Here is a 26,045-nt window from a genome sequence, read left to right as displayed (position 1 = left end):
TTTTCCGCCGCCCTTCTTTTACTTCCGCCACTTTTTCCTCGAACTGAGCTACGTCCCTACTATGATACTGCCGGCGCAGTTGTCATCCACGAAGGCGATCTATGGTTTCCTTCAGCAGCACAGGTCACCGAATGTGGTTGAGAGGAAGATTCGCCACGTCGGCTGGCGTGCCGTTTGGCGATGTGTGTCCGCTTCTCATCTTGGCACTGACGTCCAGTCTGCATGGTGCCTTACCGTCAATGGGAAGCAAGTATGCCGGTCACGCCTACACAGGATTCACCTCGCAGACACCCCGTTGTGTGTCGACTGTGATGTTACGGACACATACGAGCACCACCTGCTGTGCAGATCGGAGAGAGGTTCTTGGTGCGACAGATGTTGTCCCTAACACCCATACGACTCCTCATCAGATACCTACTCAACTGCTCCTCTTTCCAGGCGCTGGATACTTCCCGCAAGCAAAGACGAGCTCTGTGAGGTGGATTTGAGGGCATGCTACACACTACTTGTTTACTAATGGCGAGAAAAGTATCCTTGAATTTTGGCAGTTCCTTAATGAACGCCACTGTGCAGTTATTCGCAATCCTAAATACAGGCAATTTTTCTCCAATTTCCTCTGCAGTTTCTTCCTTAACCCACCCCTTAGCTGGGGTGTTCCTGTCATGAAGAGTTGATCCTCGCTTCTTCCACATTTAGAACCTATATATTTACTGGTAATCAGAATGTTCTTATTAGTCTGACTTCTTTCTGCCCCTCCTGCTAGCGTGACGCTGGTTTCCTGATATTCTCGGTGGTATTAATCACAAAAATAAATAAATAAATAAAAATAAAAAAGAAAGAAAAGAAAAATAAATAAACGATATTCATTGTACCTCTACTCCACGTTCCCTACGCTTTCCTTGGTTCCCGGAGAGTGGGAACGAGACGTGGTGCCAGACCTCGGGTTGTGTGCGACCCCTGCTAATTTGCCCCCACACCACCAACTGTCGCAATTGGACGTCGGCCTCTCCCAGAAGAGAGCATGGGGGGGGGGGGGGGGGGGGAATTCGGCCCACCCTTGCTCCCGGGCATGGGCGCCCCTGTAATACGGTGTATAATAAGAGAAATAGGATGTAACTAGGAACTTAATTCATGACAGTCTATTTGTTTACATGTACGGCGCAGAAGAAAATTAGATGTACAAGGGTCATTCAATAATTAAGGAGACAAATTGGACTGGGGAAAAAACTGTTAGTAGGGCAAGTTTGGCACTTTTATGGCTTTAAGTTGGCGTCACTGGGATGAGCCCTGATCAGCTGATGTACCAACATTGTTTTCTTTATAATCTCAGAAATACATTTCCAGCTGGCGATTCCGCTTTAAATGTCCACATTAGTTGAACAACGTTCTGTCATTCGTTTTTTATTTGCTGAAGGCAAGAAACCAGTGAATATATACTGTAGAATGTCTAAAGTTTATGGTGCAGGTTGTATGAATTGTGCAAATTTTTACAAGTGGGTAGAGTAGTCCAAAAATGGCCGCGACTCAGTGACTGACGAACACCGTTCTGGCCGACGAGTTGTGTGCTGTGCGTACTGTAAGACCTTCGGTACACACACCATCAGATTATTTGACTTGTCGCTCTAACGAAGTAGGCGAGTGTCAGCAATATGTCTCATGGTCTTATCGTGGCGTGTTTACCTTCTGCCGTTAGGTCGGACGATAGAAATGCCACTTGCACGCTTAGAGTAGCAGATTGATGGTGACCGACTTTAAACAGAACTTGATTAATTTTCACGCTCATTTATTAAAATAATAACCAGCACAAAAATTACTTAACTTGGTTCTGGATGCTGTTTACAACTGACAATCTGAAGTTCCTTTGATCTTGGTACGTTAATCTTATTCTCACATATCTCTGATACTTGACAAAGTCTCTATTCATTTATCTTCATGGCTATGTACAGGAATAGGGTAATCTTATTAGGCGCAGACTGAAGCTTGACTACAGACAAATGTAGAATAATGCAGAATGACTAATCGGAGGTCTGCACACTCGTTACAATACCTCGGGCGTTCAGGTATCACTGCGCAAGTGTGATCCGCGAGGAGAAAAGGTTTTACGTTAGCAGCAATCTCATTGGCTGCGCTACATATTAATACGCGGATCAGCGTAAGCAGAATTGGGTTCGTCTCTAAGGCAGCGCCATCTCGTAGTGCGGAGACGTACGAGCGCTGCGCCTGCGCTGTTGTGCTTAGCGGGGCGCGCTCTATTGGGAAAGTTGTGTACGCGCTGACTAAGCGGAACTATGTACACAACAAGTTGTAGTTTCAACTCCCTCACTTGAAAGGAAATGATAGTTGATAAGGTTCAAGTTACTATTGGTACAGTTCATAACATTATCTGTAACAGGATTAAGTACCGCAAAACATGTGCAAGGTGGGTGCCAAAGGAGTTGACGCGGCTACACAAGGAAACAAGGTTGAGAGTAGCCACAGAGGTAAAGTAACGTTATGAAAGCCGGCCAGTGTGTCCGAGCGGTTTTAGGTGCTTCAGTCTGGAACCGCGCGACCGCTACGGTCGCAGGTTCGAATCCTGCCTCGGGCATGGATGTGTATGCTGTCCTTAGGTTAGTTAGGTTTAAGTGGTTCTAAGTTCTAGGGGATTGATGACCTTGGATGTTAAGTCCCCTAGTGCTCAGAGCCATTTGAACCATTTGTACGTTATGAAAGAGAAGGTAAGCACTTCCTCAACAAAATTTTAACTTGTGACGAAACTTGGGTTCACTATGATGAGCCAGAATCTAAAAGACAGAGCATGGAGTGGAAGCACACCAACTCACCTGTCAAGGAAAAATTCGAAATCCAAGCATCAGCAGGAAAAGTCATGTTGATGGTGTTTTCGGATGCTAAAGGTCCAGAGCAGCGTACAGTGAACAGCCAATACTACTGGGATTTGCTTTTAAACAAGGTGAAGCTAGCCATGAGAGAGAGACGTCGTGGATCTCAAAAGAGAGGTGTGATTCTCCAGCAAGACAACGCACGTCCTCATATTGCTCAACTAACCCGTGAAACCATCGCCAAAATGGGCTGAGAAGTACTGCCTCATCCCCCTTACAGTCCTGATTAGCACCTATTGATTTCCATTTGTTTGGTGCAACGAAGGGGGCATTTCGTGGGAAGAGGTTCCAGAACAACGAAGACGTGGAAAAGTTTGTGGGAAATTGGTTCAAGCAACAAAATAAAGAGTTCTTTGCAACCGGAATGAAAAAGCTTGTAGTCCGTTGGAACAAGTGCATAGATGTTCAAGGGGATTGTGCTGATAAATAGTATGCACAACAAGAATTGATGAAATATTGGAAAATGAAGAAAAAACAAACAAACAGCAAGATAATTCTCTTGTATTCTGTGGAGAGTTTTGAGTGCTATATTTTTAGCTGCAGCAAGATCACGGTTAATACATATCCAGCAGGTTCTCGCAGACTAGAAGATGTTGTTGGTCGTGTAGGTTTCCATCATAATATGGAGGGGCAAGTGGTTAGCACACCGTCCTCCCGTCCGTATGTCAGTTTCCGAGTCCGGAGCCGCTACTTCTCAATCACTTAACTCCTCAGTTTGCCTTACAAGGGGTGAGTGCACCCCGCTTGCCAACAGCGCTCAGCAGACCGGACGATCACCCGTCCAAGTACTAGCCCAGTCCGACAGCGCTTAACTTCGGTGATCTAACGGGAACCGGTGTTGCCACTGCGGCAAGGCCGTTAGTGTTCTTCTGTGTACCACATTTCAAAAGCATCTATTCTCTTCTTGTCTGAACTGTTTATTCTCCATATTTAACTTCCATATGTGGCTGCACCCCATAAAATTACTTCCAGAAAAGACTTCCTAACACTTAAGTCCATGTTCGGTGTCAACAAATTTCTCTTCTTCAGAAACTCTTTTCGTGCCATTGCCAGTCTACATTTTATATCCTCCCTGCTTTGGCCATCATCAGTTATTTTACTTCCGAAACAACAAACCTATCTACTACTTTAAGTGTCTCATTTCCTAAAATAATTCCCTCATCAACAACTGATTTAATTTTACTACGTTCTATTATCCTTGTCTTGCTTCTGTTGATGTTCCTCTTATCTCCTCCTTTCAAGGTGGTGTCCATTCCGTTCAGTTGCTCTTCCAAGTGCTTTGCTGTCACTGACTGAATTATAATGTCATTGGCAAACCCCGAAGATTAATTTCTTCGCTCTGTACTTTAATTACTTCTCCGAATTTTTCTTTGGTTTCCTCTACTGCTTGCTCAGTATACAGATTGAGTAACACCAGGGATAGGCTACAACCCTGCCTCACTTCCTTCTCCACCACTCCTTCACTTTCATAGCCATATATTCTTATAACTAATCTATCTAATAACCTTCCAGTTCCTATATTTTACACCTGCCACCTTCAAAATTTGGAAGAGAGTATTCCAGTGAATATTATTGAAAGCTTTTCCTAAGTCGACAGATGCTATAAACGTAGATTTGTCCTTCTTTAACCTATCTTCTAAGAGAAGTCGGAGAATCGGTATTGCCTCGCATGTTCCTAATTTCTCCGGAATCCAAAGTGACCTTCCCAAGATGAGCTTCTACCAGTTTTTCCATTCTTCTGTAAGGAATTCGTGTTTGTATTTTCCAGGCATGACTTATGAAACTGACAATTCGGTAATATCAACACATGTCAGCACCTGCTTTCTTAGGAATTGGAATTATTACATTCTTCTTGAAGGCTGAGGATATTTCGCGCGTCTCATATATCTTGCGCACGAGGTGGAATAGTTTATCATGGCTGGATGTCCCAAGGCTATCATTAGTTCTCACGGAAGGTCGTCTAATCCAGAGGCCTTACTCCGACTTACGTCTTTCAGTGCTGTGGCAAATTCTTCTCGCATTGTCATATCTCCCATCTCACCTTCATGTACATCTCATTTCCCTTCTATAATATTGCCTTCAAGTCGTCTCACCTGTATAGACCCTCCATATAGTTCTTCTACGTTTCAACTTTCCCTTCTTTGCTTGGTACTGGTTTTCCACATGAACTCTTCATATTCACATAGCTGCTTTTCTTTTCTCCAAAAATCTCTTCAATTTTACTACAGGCGGTATCTATCTTTCTTCTACTTATAAAAGGTGTTACAAAAAGGTACGGCCAAACTTTCAGGAAACATTCCTCACACACAAATAAAGAAAAGATGTTATATGGACATGTGTCCGGAAACGCTTCATTTCCATGTTAGAGCTCATTTTAGTTTCGTCAGTATGTACTGCACTTCCTCGATTCACCGCCACATGTGTGGGATGACGAGAATCCCCACGCAATTGTGCAATCACGTCATCAACACAGATTTTCTGTGAACGTTTGGGCAGGTATTGTTGTGATGTCTTGATTGGGCCCCATGTTCTTCCACCTACGCTCAATAGAGCACGTTATCATGATTTCATACGGGATACTCTACGAGTGCTGCTAGAACATGTGCCTTTACAAGTACGATACAACATGTGGATCATGCACGATGGAGCTCCTGCATATTTCACTCGAAGTGTTCGTACGCTTCTCAACAACAGATTCAGTGACCGATGGGTTGGTAGAGGCGGACCAATTCCTGACCTCAACCTTCTTGACTTTCATTTATGGGGGCATTTGAAAGCTCTTCTCTACGCAACCCCGGTACCAAATGTAGAGTCTTCTTACTCGTATTGTGGACGGCTGTGATACAATACGCCATTCTCCAGGGCTGCATCGGTGCATCAGGGATTCCATGCGACGGAGGGTGGATGCATGTATCCTCGCTAACGGAGGACATTTTGAACATTTCCTGTAACAAAGTGTTTGAAGTCAGGTTGGCACGTTCTGTTGCTGTGTGTTTCCATTCCATGATTAATGTGATTTGAAGAGAAGTAATCAAATAAGCTCAAACATGGAAAGTATGCGTTTCCGGACGCATGTCCACATAACATATTTTCTTTCTTTGTGTGTGAGGAATGCTTCCTGAAAGTTTGGCAGTACCTTTTTGTAACACCCTGTATATGTTGCTGTATATAAGGAGCATTGTTATGTAAGACTCAGATCCGCTGTAATAACGCAAACCTTCACAAGATTCACATTACCGGTAAACGAAAAACATTACAACTTAGTATGGATCGATTTTTCAGCGAAGCCTGGAACAGGAAACAGGAACACTGTTTTGCTAAATAATTCTGTTACCTTCACCTGAAATTAAATTCGGTGAAGTCATGGACTCGTTTCGCCCTGAATAAATCTAGCGTCATAGTGAATTCATACTTTCCACGTTTCATAAATCAGATTCTGACGACGCTCAGATTTTGTTACTTCTTTCAGTAAGGAAACTGCGGAAGTCTCTCTGTAGAAAAAGTGAGTGTCCGATGTAACAGTGGACACGGTGTAACTTCTCAGTTATCATTCCGGGAATCGATGTTATAAATACGCAGTTGTTTTGTAGCTGCCTTCCTTTTGTTCGTCTTCATAATCTTTGTCTATTACGGCTTCTTTCCCACCCGGTTGCACCTCAAAACCAGCACAGTGCGTCGCTTTTGCACGGTGTTTTGTGAATCACGGTTACGGCACTGTCGTGACACTGATGGAGTGCAAAATTCCATTACCAGGATGTGGGTGTCTGCGGCGTCGCAAAATGACTGTGGCGAATTACGTCATCCTTGAGTCGCTGCTCTGCTCCTCCAGCTGCAAGAGCCTTAGACTACGGAGAGACGGACAACGACTAACGCTTAATATGGAAACCAACGTCTCAGTCAAATAACGATTGGGTACTGATCGCAGGCGGCTTATGGATGACAGGTTATGTTTTCTTTACTGTGCTTGTATCAGTCACAGTTTTTTTTATTACATTGCTGAAGTCTCTGGCAGGGCATGATTCCTCTGAATAATATATGAAAGGAATTAATGTTTCATTCCACGGGCCATGTTGTAATACGCTGGTGTCCAGAATTAAAGCAACAAACCGCCATTTCCCCGTTCTGTGTAATTCACGATATAATCATGCAAAATGTCAACAAATGTCAGTTGGTTGTGTTCTGCACGGAAGGTGGCATTCCGGTCAACGGACTACCACATCAACGATGACGTCAGAGCACCTACGAAACGAGGTGGTGTTTGCCGCGTAGCCCCACATCCACAATCGTTGTGTACACAGCCACAGATGATGCTGTATGGCACAGAGAAGACAACTACCATACTCTCTGTGATGGTGGGACATAGGAAGAGTGGAAGCAGGACAGTCGCAAACGTCTAGATAGATTAATCTGAATCGTTCTGCTCTATCTCGGATGTGACGACTACACTCCTGGAAATGGAAAAAAGAACACATTGACACCGGTGTGTCAGACCCACCATACTTGCTCCGGACACTGCGAGAGGGCTGTACAAGCAATGATCACACGCACGGCACAGCGGACACACCAGGAACCGCGGTGTTGGCCGTCGAATGGCGCTAGCTGCGCAGCATTTGTGCACCGCCGCCGTCAGTGTCAGCCAGTTTGCCGTGGCATACGGAGCTCCATCGCAGTCTTTAACACTGGTAGCATGCCGCGACAGCGTGGACGTGAACCGTATGTGCAGTTGACGGACTTTGAGCGAGGGCGTATAGTGGGCATGCGGGAGGCCGGGTGGACGTACCGCCGAATTGCTCAGCACGTGGGGCGTGAGGTCTCCACAGTACATCGATGTTGTCGCCAATGGTCGGCGGAAGGTACACGTGCCCGTCGACCTGGGACCGGACCGCAGTGACGCACGGATGCACGCCAAGACAGTAGGATCTTACGCAGTGCCGTAGGGGACCGCACCGCCACTTCCCAGCAAATTAGGGATACTGTTGCTCCTGGGGTATCGGCAAGGACCATTCGTAACCGTCTCCATGAAGCTGGGCTACGGTCCCGCACACCGTTAGGCCGTCTTCCGCTCACGCCCCAACATCGTGCAGCCCGCCTCCAGTGGTGTCGCGACAGGCGTGAATGGAGGGACGAATGGAGACGTGTCGTCTTCAGCGATGACAGTCGCTTCTGCCTTGGTGCCAATGATGGTCGTATGCGTGTTTGGCGCCGTGCAGGTGAGCGCCACAATTAGGACTGCATACGACCCAGGCACACAGGGCCAACACCCGGCATCATGGTGTGGGGGTCGATCTCCTACACTGGCCGTAAACCTCTGGTGATCGTCGAGGGGACACTGAATAGTGCACGGTACATCCAAACCGCCATCGAACCCATCGTTCTACCATTCCTAGACCGGCAAGGGAACTTGCTGTTCCAACAGGACAATGCACGTCCGCATGTATCCCGTGCCACCCAACGTGCTTAGGGAAGGTGTAACTCAACTATCCTGGTCAGCAAGATCTCCGGATCTGTCCCCCATTGAGCATGTTTGGGACTGGATGAAGCGTCGTCTCACGCGGTCTGCACGTCCAGCACGAACGCTGGTCCAACTGAGGCGCCAGGTGGAAATGGCATGGCAAGCCGTTCCACAGGACTACATCCAGCATCTCTGCGATCGTCTCCATGGGAGAATAGCAGCCTGCATTGCTGCGAAAGGTGGATATACACTGTACTAGTGCCGACATTGTGCATGCTCTGTTGCCTGTATCTATGTGCCTGTGGTTCTGTCAGTATGATCATGTGATGTATCTGACCCCAGGAATGTGTCAATAAAGTTTCCCCTTCCTGGGACAATGAATTCACGGTGTTCTTATTTCAATTTCCAGGAGTGTATTTATAGAGGCCGAAACTGTACCCCGAAGACCATTTGCGACATCAGAATGAAAGAACCGTAATATTTGCCTGTAAGGCCAAGACGGTATCGACTTAGTACTGCACGACTATTGGCAACTGATACCGCAGAGTGCACTGGACGTATTGTATCGAGAAAAACGGTGTACAGAAGGCTTCAGCAGAGTGGCTTTTACTATCGGAAACCTTCTTCGCAGAAGGGAACGCCTAGGGTGGATTCATCAGCATGCCACCTGGACAGTCGAACAGTGAACCAATGTTCTTTTCACAAATGAGTCCAGATTTGGTCTGGAGTGTGATTCTCGACGGATTCGCGCCTGGAGAGAACGTGGAAGTCGATTTCAGGACCCAAACACTGTGGAAAGTGGCCGATATCGATGGGGATCCATAATGGTGTGAGCACGGATCGTGCTAACCACACGAACACCTCTTCACGAAATTGCACGGGTGGTTAAGCAATGTCTAACTGCTGTCAGGTTTCGTGATGAGATCTTGGGACCTTTATGTGCGGTTTTTGCGATGTGCTGTGAGCCCAGACTTCATATTGATGGATGATAATGCTCGACCTCATAGAGCAAGGGTAGTTGATGTTTTTGTGAAAATAGGGGCTATTGGACGCATTGTGTGGGCTGCTCGCTCTCTCCCACAGAGCATGTCTGGGATGCACTAGGGAGAAGGGTTGTATCACGTCAGCATCCATCAACCACATCATCCAAGACTTGTGAGCAGCTCAACAGGAAGAATGGGCGTTATTGCCTCAACAGGAGATTTATGACATCGTTCACAGCTTCTTCCGTCATTGTCAGGGCTGTATTGTTGCCACGTATAGTCACACTCTATACTGAGCACATTAATCAATTGTCAGAATGTGTGTGCAAATCCATTAAGTTGAAAAACAAAACAAAGAACATTTTTCTCTACCGTTATGCATGTTGCAGTTGATTATGTTCTGTATGTTTTTCATTGTTTCTACTTTACTATCACCCGTTTATACTATTTTGTGGCACAATATACGCAACCTTTCAAAATTTTCGTTTGGTGCTTTAATTTTGGACACCAGTTTATGTTACCATCTGTTGCATATTAGCATACTTTTTGTGTTATTCAAGTCATCCATACAGCATAGAAAGTGGCGCAAACTGCTCAAATATTCTTACGCAGTGCAGCAGTGCTTAATTCCCAACATTTTGGGTGCCAGAACGTAGCTCTTCAACCATACCACGACACCTGCCCCCCGCAGCGACGGACATCATAAGTTTCGATTTTTGAAAATTTATGACACAACATATGATGAAACATGATTTTCTACGAAGTACTGTTCTGAAATCCGAGTTTTTAAAACATTAATTCTTATAACCAAAACAATGTAACCACAAGATTTAATTTAAATAGCAGGTGCTACCTACTGTTCCCGTAGGAGTGTCACTACACGTCGTAGTTCCGCTCGACACATATCGGCACAAATCAATAGTATTCGTGATCATGTCGTCATCTTTTCAAGTACTGCCAGCTGCAACGTTACCAACAGTTGCGTTGTAGTTACTCGAGGAACGCGAGTTCAGTATTAATAAATGAAGCATTTAGCGATGAATGACGATGAAGGCATTCCTGTCCCATCAGTGTCACGTACAGCTCCGACTTCCTCGAAGAGTTAGGAAAACAAAACACGATCTGAGAAGAGACGCAGAGTCAGATGTTCAGTAAATACTTTAAATCCTCTGCGCGTGTTTCCAGCGGAACACTCGTCTGTGGTTTCATTTTTATGGATGACAATGCGCCACCACATCAGACAGTGCAAGTGGATGAGCTCCTTGGAACGAGAGGATATTCGGTGAATGGACAGGCCTGCACATTCCCCTGGCTTGAATCCCATCGATCACGTGTGGAATGTGTAGAGAGGCGTAAGGAAGCACGTCCACTTGCACTGACGACCATCCAACAGATGTCAACAGAACTGGTGGAGGAATGGAACGCCTTACCACAAGAGCCCCTCAACAACTTTGTGGCTAGGACGAGAGTACGTTGCAGAGCATACTGTGACACCTGTGGTGATCACACACCCTGTTAAGAACCATGTGTCCCTCCCTCCCTTTTGTAATGTCCAGTGTTTTGTGTCGTCTCGTTGTCACTGTAGACTTGTACGAGAGGAGAGGATGTTGTTTGATGGACGGTACCCTCTTCTATATCACAGACTGCATCTATGTATTAACAGGGTTCTTTAGTCATATGAAGAATAAGCTACTTAAGATAGCCCAGGTGTTGTGGTACAAGCTCTTCCGTATAGTCCACATTAGCCTCACTGCTGGTGAAGTACAAGTCCCATTATGTACACTACTCTGGTCGGTAGGCACTGTCTGACTCTGAGCTAGAGGCTAAGCTAATTGCGACTGTGACTCCCACTGGGCTGCGACTAAATGACTCGACTCGTTGACTCACTGGATGACTGACTGACTGTGTGACGGACTGGGCCCTCCGGTCCGCGACAGCGATGTAAATACTGACGGTCGAGAGAGCGTTGGCTCCGCGTTTCTTGCGAGTTTGTCCTTCGCCTCTCTGCTGATAGGCGCGTTGCTTGCACGTACTATCGATCTGGTCGCAACCTCTTTGCCGCCCATTGTGTTAGCGACAGCTTATGCCAGCACACACGAGACCATCATAAATCGCGAAGTTTTCAGTGTAACTATTGTCTTTTAATTGAAGTGTCATTTCTCTTCTCCTCACTGTGTATTTCTTTCCGTTACCTTTCATTCTCTACTGCAGTTCTCTCTATGTATGATCCAACTTTCATCAAGCTATTTCTTGGTAGTGACACATCATGCGAAAATTACTTTCTTTCTTTAGTCTTGCAAACCACTGTATATGTAAACTAGGTGTCACCAGAGGCGTACCCAAAATATAAAAAGACACAGGGGTACTGTGTTGTGTGTCGAGAAGAAGCAAAAGCAGAATCGGTCGGTCACAGAAGCTCAATGACTTGGAATGTGGGATGATCATTGGATGTGACCTGAGCTACAAACCTGTCGGAGACATTTTGACCCTTCTAAAGCTGTGCAAGTCGACTGTTGGTGATGTGATTGTGCGATAGAAACGCGAAGGAATAACCGCAGCTATACCGATACCAAGTAGACTTCTTGTACTCACTAACAGGAATCTCTGAGCACTGCGGAAGGTGGTTGTAAAATCGCCTGCAATCAGCGGAAGACACAAATCTTGAGTCTCAAAGTGCTACCATCAGTCCAACTAGCCCAAAGCCTATGGGTAGAGAGTTAAAAAGTGGACGCTTGTAGAGGCACAAACAGCGGCGGCACGGGAAGATGGATGACTGGAAACGAGTGGTGGAGAGATGAATCACGCTACACTCGTACCTTGTGGCAATCGAATGGCAGGGTTTGGAATGGCTGGAGAACTTCACCTGCCATCACGCGTGGTACCAACAGTTGGCTCAACGAAAGATCCGTTTTTAAAGACTGGAAAGTTACACAGGTCACACCAGTATTCAAGAAAGGTAGTAGGAGTAATCCACTGAATTACAGGCCCACATCATTGATGTCGATATGCAGTAGGATTTTGGAACGTATATTGTGTTCGAACATTATGAATTACCTCGAGGAGAACGGTCTGTTGACACACAGCCAATACAGATTTAGAAAACATCGTTCTTGTGAACCACAACTACGTCTTTACTCGCTCGAAGTGTTGAGTGCTATTGACAAGGGATTTCAAATTGAATCCGTATTGCTGGACTTCCGGAAGGCTTTTCACACTGTACCACACAAGTAGCTGTAGTGAAATTGCATGCTTGTGAAATATCGTCTCTGTTATGTGACTGGATTAGTGATTTCCAATCAGAAAGGCGACAGTTCGTAGTAACTGACGGAAAATTATATGGTAAAACAGAAGTCGTTTCTCGTGTTACTCAAGGTAGTGTTAGAGCTCCCTGCAGTTCCTTATTCTATATAAAAGATTTAGAACACAATCTGAGCAGCCTTTAGGTTGTTTGAAGATGATGCTGTCGTTTATCGTCTAGTAAACCCATCAGAAGATCCAAATAAATTGAAAAACGATTTAGAAAAGATATCTGAATGGTGCAAAAATTGGCAATTGACCATAAATATTGAAAGGTGTAAGGTCATCCACATGAGTGATTAAAGGAATCCGTAAAACTTCAGTTACACGATAAATAAGTCTAATCTAAAGGCCATAAATTGGACTTAATACCAAGGAATTACAATTACGAACAGTTTAAACTGGAAAAAATGCACACTGAAAATGTTATGTGGAAGGCAAACCACAGACATCGTCTTATTGGCAGAACACTTACAAAATGTAACAAATCTACTAAAGAGACTGCCTACACTACGCTTGTCCGTCCCCTTTTGGAATACTGTTTGCTACGAGGTGAGGGATCATTACCAGATAGGACTGACGGCGTACATCGAAAAAGTTCAAAGAAGGGCAGCACGTTTTGTATCGTCGCGAAATAGGGGAGAGAGTGTCACTGCAATGATAAAGGATTTGGGGTGGACATAGTTAAAACAAAGGCGTTTTTCCTTGCGGAGAAATCTTTTCACGAAGTTCTAGTCACCAACTTTCTTCTTTGAATGGAAAAATATTTTGTTGATGCCGACCTACATAGGGTGAAACGATCACCATGACCAAATAAGGGAAATCAGAGCTCGTACGGAAAGATATAGGTGTTCGTTCTTTCCGCGCGCTGTACGAGGTTGGAATAATAGAGAATTGTGAAGGTGGTTCGATGAAGCCCTGCCAGGCACTTAAATGTGATTCGCAGAGTAACCATGTATATGTAGATGTAGATGTAGAGGTAACGTTACGCTATGGGCGTGTCTTTCTCGTTTAGGACGTGGTCCCCTTATTGCGCTTAAGAAAACGTGGAATGCAGAACGATATGAACACATTTTAGAGCAAAGTGTACGTACTACGTACGGTAGAGGAACAATTCTGAGACGATGATTGATTGTTCCAGGATGACAATGCATTCAGTCATAAAGTAGCAACCGATGTAAAATATACTTAGGTATTTCGAATGGTACATCGTGTACGAATAAGGTCGACCCTCGAACGCAGAAGATCTTAATACTTTCGTACAGAATCGAAAAGATGTTACATTCGGGTATTGTTACGGCGTCATAAACGCAACAAAAGGTCTTAAGTCGAGACACTGGAAGTATATTGCGTTTACTATTACAATATTCCGCTGGATTTTCTTTGCAACATCCGTTTAAGGTAAAAACGAGGCCATATATACGCATTTGTTTACGAAATTCACTGTATCGACAACTGATTTCTTGGAAACATTATCTTTTGTTCTGTAATAAAATTGAACTAAAATAATATAGCTGCTATGATGAAAAAAGTATCGTAACACGTCTTTTTTTCTTTGCAGAAAATGGAGCCTCCAGCCGATAAATCAGGGTCCTGGTTACGTAGAATAAATGGTAAGTACATCCAGATTACGCATGATGTGTTTCAACATCGTAGCTATATTGACTCTTTAGTACGACTGTATTTGTATATTTTTCCTGAGGATTACCTTTAAAATTTTACTGCCTAAAAATACACTTTCTCATTTAGGTAATTTTTACTACCTATTTTTGTGGTTTGATGATTTTCGGGTTCAATACAGAGAAACCAAACCAGTCACCAGTAAGTAATAGCCACTGTTCAAGATCTACCGTCTCCAGAATGCAGGGCTGTGATTTTTTCTGGCTATCTAAGACAAATTACCACGAATGAGCAATGTTGACGCCCTCGTATTATTAGGTACTTCCGCTCATTAGCTGACGTTTCTGACATCAGGAACAGCAGAGAAGGGCTCCTACTATGGTAGGTGTGTGAGTCTAGGATGCTTTCTGTCCCGGCGTTCTGCAATAACTGGTGTGAGTGTAGCCTTACTGTTTGACTTTGTGGCCCACCGAATATATTGTCTGTTAGTCAGTTTTGTTTCTCTTAAATATGCACTTCTTTTCCTGCTCTAACGATACGTATTTACCACAAAAAGTCCGCTCCAATATCGTTACAGAGTGGAATTTAATAAGCCAATATCTCTCCCAGAATCTCCTTCCCTTGATAGGACCATAGAGTTTTCCGACATCTGGATATATCCCTGGCTCGTCCATTGTTCACTCTGTCACCTGATGTATAGCAAACCCAACATCCCTCCCGCAACTGCCTTAGAACTCCTAAGGATGCTCAGGGTCTTCCGTTCCACACTATTTTTTTTTTTTGGGGGGGGGGGGGCTCGCTTCGTGGAAACATGTCACCCCACAGAATAGTTTGAATATGCTAGAGCAATCCATTAATTTTATATATGTGTCCCACTACCACATGCAGACATACACGCAAAAATACTGCAAAGTCAAATCGAATACAAACCTGATGTTGTCCTGTGTTAAGCACACCTACATTTGTCGGTACAGAATATTCCGAAGAAGCTATAACCCTGTTAAGGAACCTTAGCGGAACATGGATCTATCCCCACACTCCAGAGGCATACACCCAGTGACAAAAGTCATGGGGTAACTACTATATGCATATACTTGTAAGCAAGAAAAAAAAGGCAGTACATTGGTGGAGCTGTCATTTGTAGTTGGGTAAGTCACGTTAAAAGGCTACCGACGTGCTTATGGCCCCATGATTGGAATTAACAGGCTTTGAAAACTGAATTGAAGCTGGAGCTAGACGCATGGGACATTCCATTTCAGAAATCGTTAGGAAATTCAGTATTCCGAGATCCACAGCGTCAGGAGTGTGCCGAGAATACCAAATTTCAGGCGTAACCTCCCACCACGGACAACGCTGTGGCGAACAGCCTTCACTTAACGACAGTGAGCAGCGTGTAGAATGTAAGCGCAAACAGGCAACCATCCGTAGGAATCAATGTGGGGAGTACGACGAACGTATCCGTTAGGACAGTGCGGCGAAATCTGGTGTTAATGGGCTATGGCAGCGGTCGACTTACGCGAGTGCCTTTTGCTGACAGCACGATATAGCCTGCAGCACCTTTCTTGGGTTTGTGACCCTATCGGTTGGTTCCTAAACGACTAGAAAAGGGTGGCTGTTGTTAAGAGATACTAGGATTCGAGTGTGGCATAGACCGCACGAAGCTTTGGGACCAAGTTGTCAGCAAAGTAATGTGCAAGCTGGTGATGGCTGCAAAATGGTGTGGGCTGTGTTTACCTGGAATGTACTGGGTCCCCTGGTCCAACTGAACTGACCATTCACTGGAATCGGTTATGTTTGGCTATTTGGACACCATCTGCAGCCACTCATGGACTTCATGTTCCCAAACAAAGATGTGGCTTATCACCGAGCCGCAATTGTTCGCGACTGGTCTGAAGAATATCCTGGACAATTCAAGCGAATGGTTTGGCTACCCAGATCGTCCTCCATGAATCGCATCGAACATTTATGGGACGTATTCCAGAGGTCACTTCGCGCAGAAAATCCTACACCGGCAACACATTCGCAGTTATGGACACATCGGCCTTTGTGGTAGCATGTGTGCCTATCTGGGTTTAAAAACAGTTCTCTACCCTTTTCTTCCCCACATTTTTGCTCAATGTGAATTTATTCCTTTTTCCTAATTTCATAATATTGCTTGAAAGGAGTAATTTTACACATACTGAAGAGATTATCTGGTTGTAAATGAGTATTGGGCAAAATTGTATGCTTACTTAATTTAATTTTTTTATGAGGGAATAAGAAAACTGGACCTTCACAGCTGTAGATAGTCCACAGAGATTATATCGAGAAATCATTTCTTAAGAAAATTCTCGGTACGATTACAGATATATAGTAATACTTTATCTTAACAATCGTTTCAGGTCAGCTTTAAAAAATTCTTCAGATTGTATAAGAAGTTATTCGCTGATCGTCGCATACAGAAAATTTCTTTTACAAAGCGTACTATAAAGACAGCAGCTGGAAAAATGACATGTATACCCTAGAATTCGCGGATGTTAATACTACCGACATAGTCTGTACCATTATGCATACAGCTACGAAACTCTTGAATGATTCACGTTATGTAAAAGAAGTAAACAACTTCTTATATAAAGTAAAGATACTCTTAAAAAAAGTACGATACCGATTGTTAAAATAAATATATCTGAGATGCGTATTCTTACGACGAAGTGCCTTAAACGACTAAGAGCCTAAACAAAATATAAAAGAACTTTATTTGTTCAAAACCGCACTACTTCTGCATGATACTAGCCTTTTCTCGCTTGCAAGGGTTTCGCTTCTTCGAATCTATAGGCGCAACGTATTTCGATCTCTTGTGTATTGTAGACAGAGACCAACGATCTTCAATAGTTTTGAACATCCAGCTATTTCTGCTTAGGTTGGCCACATAATCGCCTGCCACACCTCTCCAGGTCGTCAGCCGTTCATGAAACAGATACTTTTCAGTGGCCACTGTAATTTCCCAGCACACAGTCCGTACGGCTCTATACTAGAACCCGGGTCCCCTGGTTCGATTCCCGGCGGGGTCAGGGATTTTCTCTGCTTCGTGATGACTGGGTGTTATGTGATGTCCTTAGGTTAGTTAGGTTTAAGTAGTTCTAAGTTCTAGGGGACTGATGACCAGAGATGTTAAGTCCCATAGTGCTCAGAGCCATTTGAACCATCTATACTAGAATGGAAGACAGGGTTTTGCATCTTCATCTTCTGTTATAAGGGCAGTCAAATGAAAACCGAACACCCGCCACCACAGAATCATGGAATGTTTACGTTCAAAAGTGATCACCACACGCATTAAGACATTTATCCCACTGAGAAACGAGACGATCACTTCCTGTTTCGTAGAACGCAGTCGGCTGCTGGCGGCTCCACAACCGCACTTACTCTTGCATTTCCTCGTCCCACTGAAAGTGACGTCCACGCAAGTCTTTCTTCAGGTCACCAAAGAAGTGAAAATCAGGCGATAAAAGATCTGCGGAGTATGGAGGATGTTGCAGTATCTGTTTCCCAACAAAACTGCTGAAGCGTTGCCTTTGTCCGATTGGCAGTGTGGGAGTGGGCGTTCTCATGCAGCAGGGATGATAGCGTCCGACAGCATTTCTGGACGTTTTGACTTTATAGCGCATCACAGTTTCTACCAAATGTCTTCATACGGCTGCGTACTGATTGTGGTTTCACGCTCGAAGAACTCAACGAACAGAGGACACCTACAGTCGGAGAAGAAGGTCGTCATGACCTTGCTGGAACTTATGTGAACAGCTTCGGATTTCTGTGGTGCGGAAGACGTGGGATGTTTCCACTGTTGGCTCTGCCTTTCGCCCTCCCGCTGTCGGACGGAATCATCCTGTAGCGCGATAACGCCCGCTCCTACAGTGACAATCCGACGAAAGCTACGGTTCGGTGATTTTTTTGGGAAACAGCGCAACACTCCCCGTACGTCATCCGTACAGCCAAGATCTCTCACAGTGTGATTTACAAATCTTTGGTGACCTGAATGAAGACATGGGTAGACATCGGTTCCAGTCGGATGAGGAAGTGCAAGAGTGGATGTGGTCATGGTTCAGTCAGCGGCCGACCACGTTCTACGCAACAGAAACTGATAGTCTCGTCCCCCAATGGGATAAATCTCTTAACAGAAGTGGTGATTGCTTTTGAATGGAATCATTCTATCGTCCATTTTGTTGGAAGAACATTTTTGATTTGATAGCACTTCATATATTGATGTTTGCTTCTGATGCACTACCACGATGTGCTTTTCAAATGGCATTCAAGCTACTTCGATTATACACTGAAGAGTCAAATAAACCGGTACACCTGCCTAACATCGTGTAGGGTACCCACGAGCACGCAGAAGTGCCGCAATAAAACTCTGTATGGACTCGACTAATGTCTGAAGTAGTGCTGGAAGGAACTGACACCATGAATCCTGCAGGGCTGTCCATAAATCCGTAAGAGTGCGAGGGGGTCGAGATCTCTTTCAACAGCACATTCCAAGGCATCCCAGATATGCTCAATAATGTTCATTTTGGGGGAGTTTGGTGGCCAGCGGAATTGTTTAAACTCAAAAGAGTGTTCCTGCAGCCACTTTGTAGCAATTTTGCACGTGTCGGGTGTCCCATTGTCCTGCTGGAATTGTCCAAATCCGTCGGAATGCACAATAGACATGAATGGATGCAGGTGATCAGACATGTTGCTTACGTATCTGTCACTTGTCAAAGTCGTATCTAGCCGTATCAGTGGTCCCATATCACACCATCTGCACACGCTTCACACCATTACAGAGCCTCCACAGCTTCAACAGTCCCCTGTCAACATGCAGGGTCCATAGATTCAAGAGGTTGTCTCCATACCTGTACACGTCTATGCACCTGATGCAACTTGAAACGAGACTCGTTTTACCAGGCATCGTGTTTCTGATCATCAACAGTCCAATGTCGCTGTTGATGGGCTCACGCGAGGAGTAAAACATTGTGTCGTGCAGTCATCAAGGGTACACGTGAGGGGATTCGGCTCCGAAAGCCCATATCGATGATGTTTCGTTGAATGGTTCGCACGTCACTTGTTGGTGGCCCAACACTGAAATCTGGAGCAATTTGCTGAAGGATTGCACTTCTGTCACGTGGAACGATTCTCTTCAGTCGTCGTTGGTCCCGTTTTTGCGGGATCTTTTTCCGGCCGCAGAGATGTCGCAGATTTGATGTTTTACCGGATTTCTGATATTCATGGTACACTCGTGAAATGGTCGTACCGGAAAATCCCCACTTCATCGCTACCTCGGAGATGCTGTGTTCATTGCTCATGCGCCCACTATAACACCACGACCAAACTCACTTAAATGTTAATAACCTGCCAATTTAGCAGCAATAACCGATCTAACCACTGCGCCAGACACTTGTTGTTGTATGTAGGCGTTGCCGACTGCATGCCGTATTCTGTTTACATATCTCTGTATTTGGATACGCATGCCTATACCAGTTTCTCTGACGCTTCAGTGTAGCTCTTTCATTATTACTGACGCAGTAATCACTGGAGATAGTATCCAAGGTGCTGGAACATGACAACCTTCATTAGAATTTGTGTTTTTATTTGGAGTGTTCGAGAGTAAAAATCTGCTTCCAACTACTCTATTTTTACGATGTTCAAATATACTGATCCTAGTCTTGTCACTGCAGTTCCTGTTCGGTGGAAGTACATCAAGGTAGATAAAGTTCCAACGTATGTTTTGCTACAAGTCTCATGCGACCATGTCCGTGAGCAAGATGAACTATATGGACGCTGAAACAAAAGAACACAGAAAACACACACACACACACACACACACACACACACACACACACACACACACACACAAGATGAGTAATAGTAGTAACAATGCTGAACTGCCGCAGCACGTGTCTCTGAAGAAAACTGTTGGATAGGTCTGATGATGAATACACGTGGGACATTTTAATAACGGAGTGAGTAGTACATGATACAGATCAGTGTCATAGGATTCCAACGAATCTATGCGAGCAGTGTGCAGCAACAATGAAATATTTTAATACAATAATACTTTGTTTACATCGCGGAGTATATCCCTTTAACATAACTTCCAAGGAAGTACATTTTAGAGAACCTCACCATTTCAAAAGAGTTTGTCCAAAAATTTGAGAATTACATGTGTCAAGGAACTGATTTCAGGTACACAACAGCAACAAATTCTTACAAATTCGGCGACACCAAAAGGTGTACAGTATAAAATCAAAATGTGCATTAACGTTTATCAGTTTTTCACTTGAATGCATATTTATAGAACGTGACCATGCAAGCGTGTAACTGAAGGGAATGCTGCTTCTACATTCCGGAAGTTGGTCTTTCTGTACTTTCTTTCCCAGTGAGACTGGGTTTCTTTTCCTTTCTGTCTCGGCTCACTCAGCAGTGGTTTGCTCGTCCTATTTGTGGACTCTAAAGTGCGTAGTATTATTTCTTGGCAACAGGTATTGTTAGCCAATTCACAGGCACATTTACCTGGATGATATGTTCTCCGCGCGCGGTCAGGACACAAGTCCATCCAAATGTAAGTAATTTTCTAGAACTCTTTGGCATTTTCGAGACTCTTTTACGATAATTTTTTTACGGCTGGTAGCATAATATATGTCAGATAGTGACATGATTATTAGACACATGTATCAGTATATCTGCTCTTCTATGATACTTTATTCTCCGAAAGTTAGCGGAGAAATTTAGAAAACTGTGTATGCAAGATACTTACGCGTTTGAGGGTTCACGACCCATTGACTCCTCCATCCCCACCCTCGCTGCAACCCCTTGGTTGCGCACCTGCTCTTTAACTTTGAAGGAAATGCTCGAAATTTACAAAAAAAAAAAAACATACTGTCTTATATGTTTCTAAGAAACTTACAATGTGAAGACTTTTCGGAGACCTACAGCGCCTTGTGCAGCCACACGGCTATTCAGACCAGCCCGTATCGTAAAGAATGAGAGCTGAGTAAAATTAATTTCAATCACAGATTCCGGTACTTTGCAAACTATTCCAAGACCGGACGAATCATTAATTAAGAAGTTATAAAACTTAACAAATCAATTTATTTACAAACTGACTCTGATTTTAACATGACAAATAGTATTAAAATTGAGTGTCTAAAGTTGGAATTGAATAAATAATACTGACTATGAATTAATAAATTGAATACTGATAATATTTGTACTGCTGCTGCCGCCAATAATAATGACATTAGTAATAATAATAATAATAATAATAATAATAATAATAATAATAATAAAATAATAATAATAACAATAATAATGATTGTTATGACAATAAAGATAGCGTCAGATATAAAAAGAATCTGTATGTTTCCAAAATAAGTGTTTTCTGATGTAGCGGCTTCTGGGGAAAGAATCTGAGAGGCTGCACCAGATAATAATACTGGAAAATAAGAAAAACGTAGTTGGAAAGAAGGTTGTATAGGGGTAACGAGTGCTACTGGGACAATGCTAGTCTTTATTGTTGCTTCAGTAGGCACGTAATTAATTGCCTTCTGAATCTGGAATTTTATTTAGTTCTCTGTTGTAATGCGGGAGGTTATTCCAGACTGGGATTCCTGCTACTGTAAAGGATTTTCAGAAAGTGGATGCACGGTGTAGTGGGACAGAAAGGATTTTGCTCTGACGGAAAAGAGTGTTTCTGCCACATTGTTCAGATGAGAGCATTAAGGTCGAGGAGAGATATGGGGGAAAATATTCGCTGGTAAGACAGTACAGGTACAAATAGTATTTGAAATCTCTGCGCTTGTCTGCACGCAGTTAGACAGCTGTGCTTACGATAATGAAAGATGATCAGACAGTCAAACATCACAGATATAACGGACACAGGCATCCATAACTAGTTCCAGGCGCCTTGACCTTTCCTGAGGAAGGCCTTGTGGTATGACATCATTGTAATCAATGATAGGAGGTATAAGCGCTTGTGGGAGTTTCTTTTTCAGGTCAAAAGGCAATAGCTTTTTATATTTTTGTAGGACATGGAGAGATGCTGACGGTTTTTGCCTTATTCAGTTACGTGCTCGGTTCACTTCATATTTTCGTCAATTATTACGCCTAGACTATTTGCTGAGCTAGAGGAGTTGATATGTATCCCATTTAAATTTACATATGGTAAGGATTGCCGATATTTCGGGTTAATAAATCAAAATTAACTAACCAGTACCGCTTGGGTTTTGGGTGGGTTGAGGTTTACTCCTATATTCTGCCACCGTTATGACAGTGCACACAGGTCGGTATTGAGATTCTCGAGCTGAACCATTGCACTGCATTCGGCGTGAAATTTAGGATGTTAAGTTTGGCAAGTAAAATGTTGACGCCGACAGTGTCAAAGGCTTTGCTGAAGTCTAAGAAGAGCATGCTGATCGTCTCTTGTGCATCCATCGCAAGCTTCAGGTGATCTGTTACCTTTATAAGGCAGACATTGTTTTGCAGTGTTTATGGGGACGCAGTTGTTAGATCTGTTACTGCTGCTACAATTGCAGATTATCAAGATTTAAGTGAGTTTGAACGCGGTGTTGTAGTCGGCGCACGAGCGGTGGGATACATCTTCTCCGAGGTAGGGATGAAGCGGGGATTTTCCCTCACGATCATTTCACAGTGACTATCAGGAATCCGATAAAACATCAAATCTCAGGCATCGCTGCGACCAGAAAAAGATCCTGCAAGAACGGGGCCAAAGATGACTGAAGAGAATCGTTCAGTGTGACAGAAGTGCAGCGCTTTCGCAAATTTCTGCAGATTTCAATGCTGGGCCACTAGTCATTCGACGATACATAATCGATATGGGCTTTCGGAATCGAAGGCCTACACGTGTACGCTTTATGACTGCACGACACAAAGCTTTACGCCTCGCTTGGTCCCGTCAACACCGACCTTGGGCTGTTGATGACTGGAAACATACTGCCTGGTCGGACGAATCTCGTATCAAATTGTATCGAGCGGATGGACGTGTACGATAATGGAGACAACCTCATGAATCCATGGACCCTGCATGTCAGCATGGGACTGTTGAAGCTAGTGTAGGGTCTGTAATGGTGTGGGGTGTGCAGTTGCGTGATATGGCACCACTGATACATCTGGATACGACTCTGGCAAGGACACGTACGTAAGCATCCTGTTTGATCGCTTGCATCCATTCATGTCCATTGCACTTTCCGACCGACTAGGAGCAACTCCAGCAGGGCTATGCGACACCCCACACGTCCAGAATTGCTACAGTGTGTCTCCAGGAATACTCTCTTGTGTTTAAACATTTCCGCTGGCCACCAAACTCCCCAGACGTGAACATTATTGAGCATATCGGACATGCCTTGCAACGTGCTGTTGAGAAGAGATCTCCACCCTCTCGTACTCTTACGGATTTATGGACAGCGCTGCCGGAGACATGGTGTCAGTTCCCTCGAGCACCAGTTTAGACATTAGTCGAGTCCAAGCCACATAGTTTTATGGTATTTCTGCGTGCTCGCGGACCCGCTACACGATATTAGGCAGGTGTGCAAGTTTCTTTGGCTCTTCAGTGCAAGTATGGCCACGTAGTGCTGTCGAGGTGGGCGCCGCAATTACTCGTCCTTCGCCGCCATGCATTTGTCTGAAGTGGGTGTGACCTCTCCTCCCCCCTCCCACAGCTGCCAAAAATGACTGCCTGGCCCCCGACAGCCACACATTTTGGTCCTCATAATTATTTGGTGCCATCTGAAGACAAAGCTTTAGACTTCGAAACCGGTCGTGCAATCGATAAGTAATTACTGGTAATGGAAGCGGATTTTTTAGTCTATTAATATGTTGCTTAGCGGGTCATGTTCGCTTGATCAGATATTTTGTACTTAATTAAAATACCAATTACAAAAAGAAACACCTGAAAATGGAAGAAGCCGGATGCATTCACAGTTCAGGGTCAGAAGATCAGCACGTGAGTGTAGCACCCTAAGTGACGAGGAAACTGGTTGGGAGTAAAATCCCCATTATAGCAGACTTTGCTTGAAAATTGATCAGTGCGCTTGCGGTCATCAGCACTGACAGACTTCGACGTGACATTTCTGGGTGGCAGCTCCAGTAATGGCGGAATGGTTGTTGTTGTGCTCTTCAGTCCTGAGACTGGTTTGTGCAGTTCACCATGCTACTCTATCCTGTGCAAGCTTCTTCATCTTCCAGTACGTACTGCAGCCTACATCCTTCTGAATCTGCTTAGTGTATTCATCTCTTGGTCTCCCTCTACAATTTTTACGCTCCACTCTGCCCTCCAATACTAAATTGGTGATCCCTTGATGCCTCAGACCATGTCCTACCAACCGATCCCTTCTTCTAGTTAAGTTGTGCCACAAACTCCTCCCCAACCCTATTCAGTACCTCCTCATTAGTTATGTGATCTACCCATCTAATCTTCAGCATTCTTCTGTAGCACCACATTTCGAAAGCTTCTATTCTCTTCTTGTCCAAACTAGTTATCGTGCTCGTTTCACTTCCATACATGGCTACACTCCATACTAATACTTTCAGAAACGACTCTCTGACACTTAAATCTATACTCGATCTTAACAAATTTCTCTTCTTCAGAAACGCTTTTCTTGCCATTGCCAGTCTACATTTTATTCCTCTTTACTTCGACCATCATCCGTTATTTTGCTCCCCAAATAGCAAAACTCCTGTACTACTTTAAGTGTCTCATTTCCCAATCTAATTCCCTCAGCATCACCCGACTTAGTTCGACTACATTCCATTATCCTCGTTTTGCTTTTGTTGATGTTCATCTTATACCCTCCTTTCAAGACACTGCCCATTCCGTTCAACTGCTCTTCCAAGTCCTTTGCTGCCTCATCGGCGAACCTCAAAGTTTTTATTTCTTCTCCATGGATTTTAATACCTACACCGAATTTGTCTTTTGTTTCCATCACTGCTTGCTCAATACACAGATTGAATACCATCGGGGAGAGGCTACAACCCTGTCTCACTCCCTTCCTAACCACTGCTTCCCTTTCATGCCCCTCGACTCTTATGACTGCCATCTGGTTTCTGTACAAATTGTAAATAGCCTTTCGCTCCCTGTATTTTACCCCTGCCGCCTTCAGAATTTGGTATGAAAGACATTTTAGACCATTTGGGTTACGTGGCTGGAACTTTTCGTACGTTTGATTTCACTGCGTCCCACTGTGTGTGTGTCTGTGTGCAGAGGCGGTGCCGGCGCGGCTGATCGTCGCCATCCAGTGCTTCCTCGGCACCTGGTGCACGTACATGCTGCGTGTCAACCTGAGCCTGGTGCTGCTCGCCATGGTGTACCCCTCCAGGACCGAGGAGGCCGTGGAGCCCCGCGACATCATCCTGCTGCCGGCCTCCGCGGACAACCTCACCACGACTTACTCGGAGGCCCCCCTGCCTGACGTAAGTAGGCGAGTGAGGTGAAGAACGAGCTTCACCCATCTGCCGTGTAACAAGCGAGGTGATAGTTTACTGGTAAAAACAGGCAGCGAAGAGCTTGTTCTTGCATACTTCATAAATATGGTTGTTGCCTTTAGCATTTAATAGTCGTCGTTTCAGTGAATACCCTGCCAACTGTGTAACCTCCCCTTTCCTAATCGGCCTACTGGATTGCATTATAACTGTGATAGCAATGCGTAATGAGATTTTACAATGAGTAAGACTATGATGAAATAGGAGATATGATACTGCGTAAAGAGTCTGACAGAGCCCCGGGAGTAAACATTCCATTAGAACTACTGACAGCCTTGGGAGAGTCAGGCCTACCATCTGGTGAGC

The 26,045-nt window shown here is 44.4% G+C and overlaps 1 protein-coding gene across 1 annotated transcript in view; it reads left to right on the top strand.

The window, feature by feature from the left end:
* LOC126278467 (putative inorganic phosphate cotransporter) overlaps positions 1 to 26,045 on the top strand; it is a 247,204-nt gene that overhangs the window by 85,684 nt on the left and 135,475 nt on the right. Inside the window, exons 2-3 of the mRNA XM_049978610.1 lie at positions 14,173 to 14,224; positions 25,462 to 25,670. Of these exons, the coding sequence (XP_049834567.1) occupies positions 14,176 to 14,224; positions 25,462 to 25,670 (258 nt within the window). The 5' untranslated portion in view covers positions 14,173 to 14,175. The remainder of the gene's footprint in view (positions 1 to 14,172; positions 14,225 to 25,461; positions 25,671 to 26,045) is intronic.

This window comes from Schistocerca gregaria, chromosome 6 (genome assembly GCF_023897955.1).
Source record: "Schistocerca gregaria isolate iqSchGreg1 chromosome 6, iqSchGreg1.2, whole genome shotgun sequence".
Taxonomy (NCBI): domain Eukaryota; kingdom Metazoa; phylum Arthropoda; class Insecta; order Orthoptera; family Acrididae; genus Schistocerca; species Schistocerca gregaria.
Note: the sequence above shows the minus strand (reverse complement) of the source record. Positions and strands in the feature narration are given on the sequence as shown.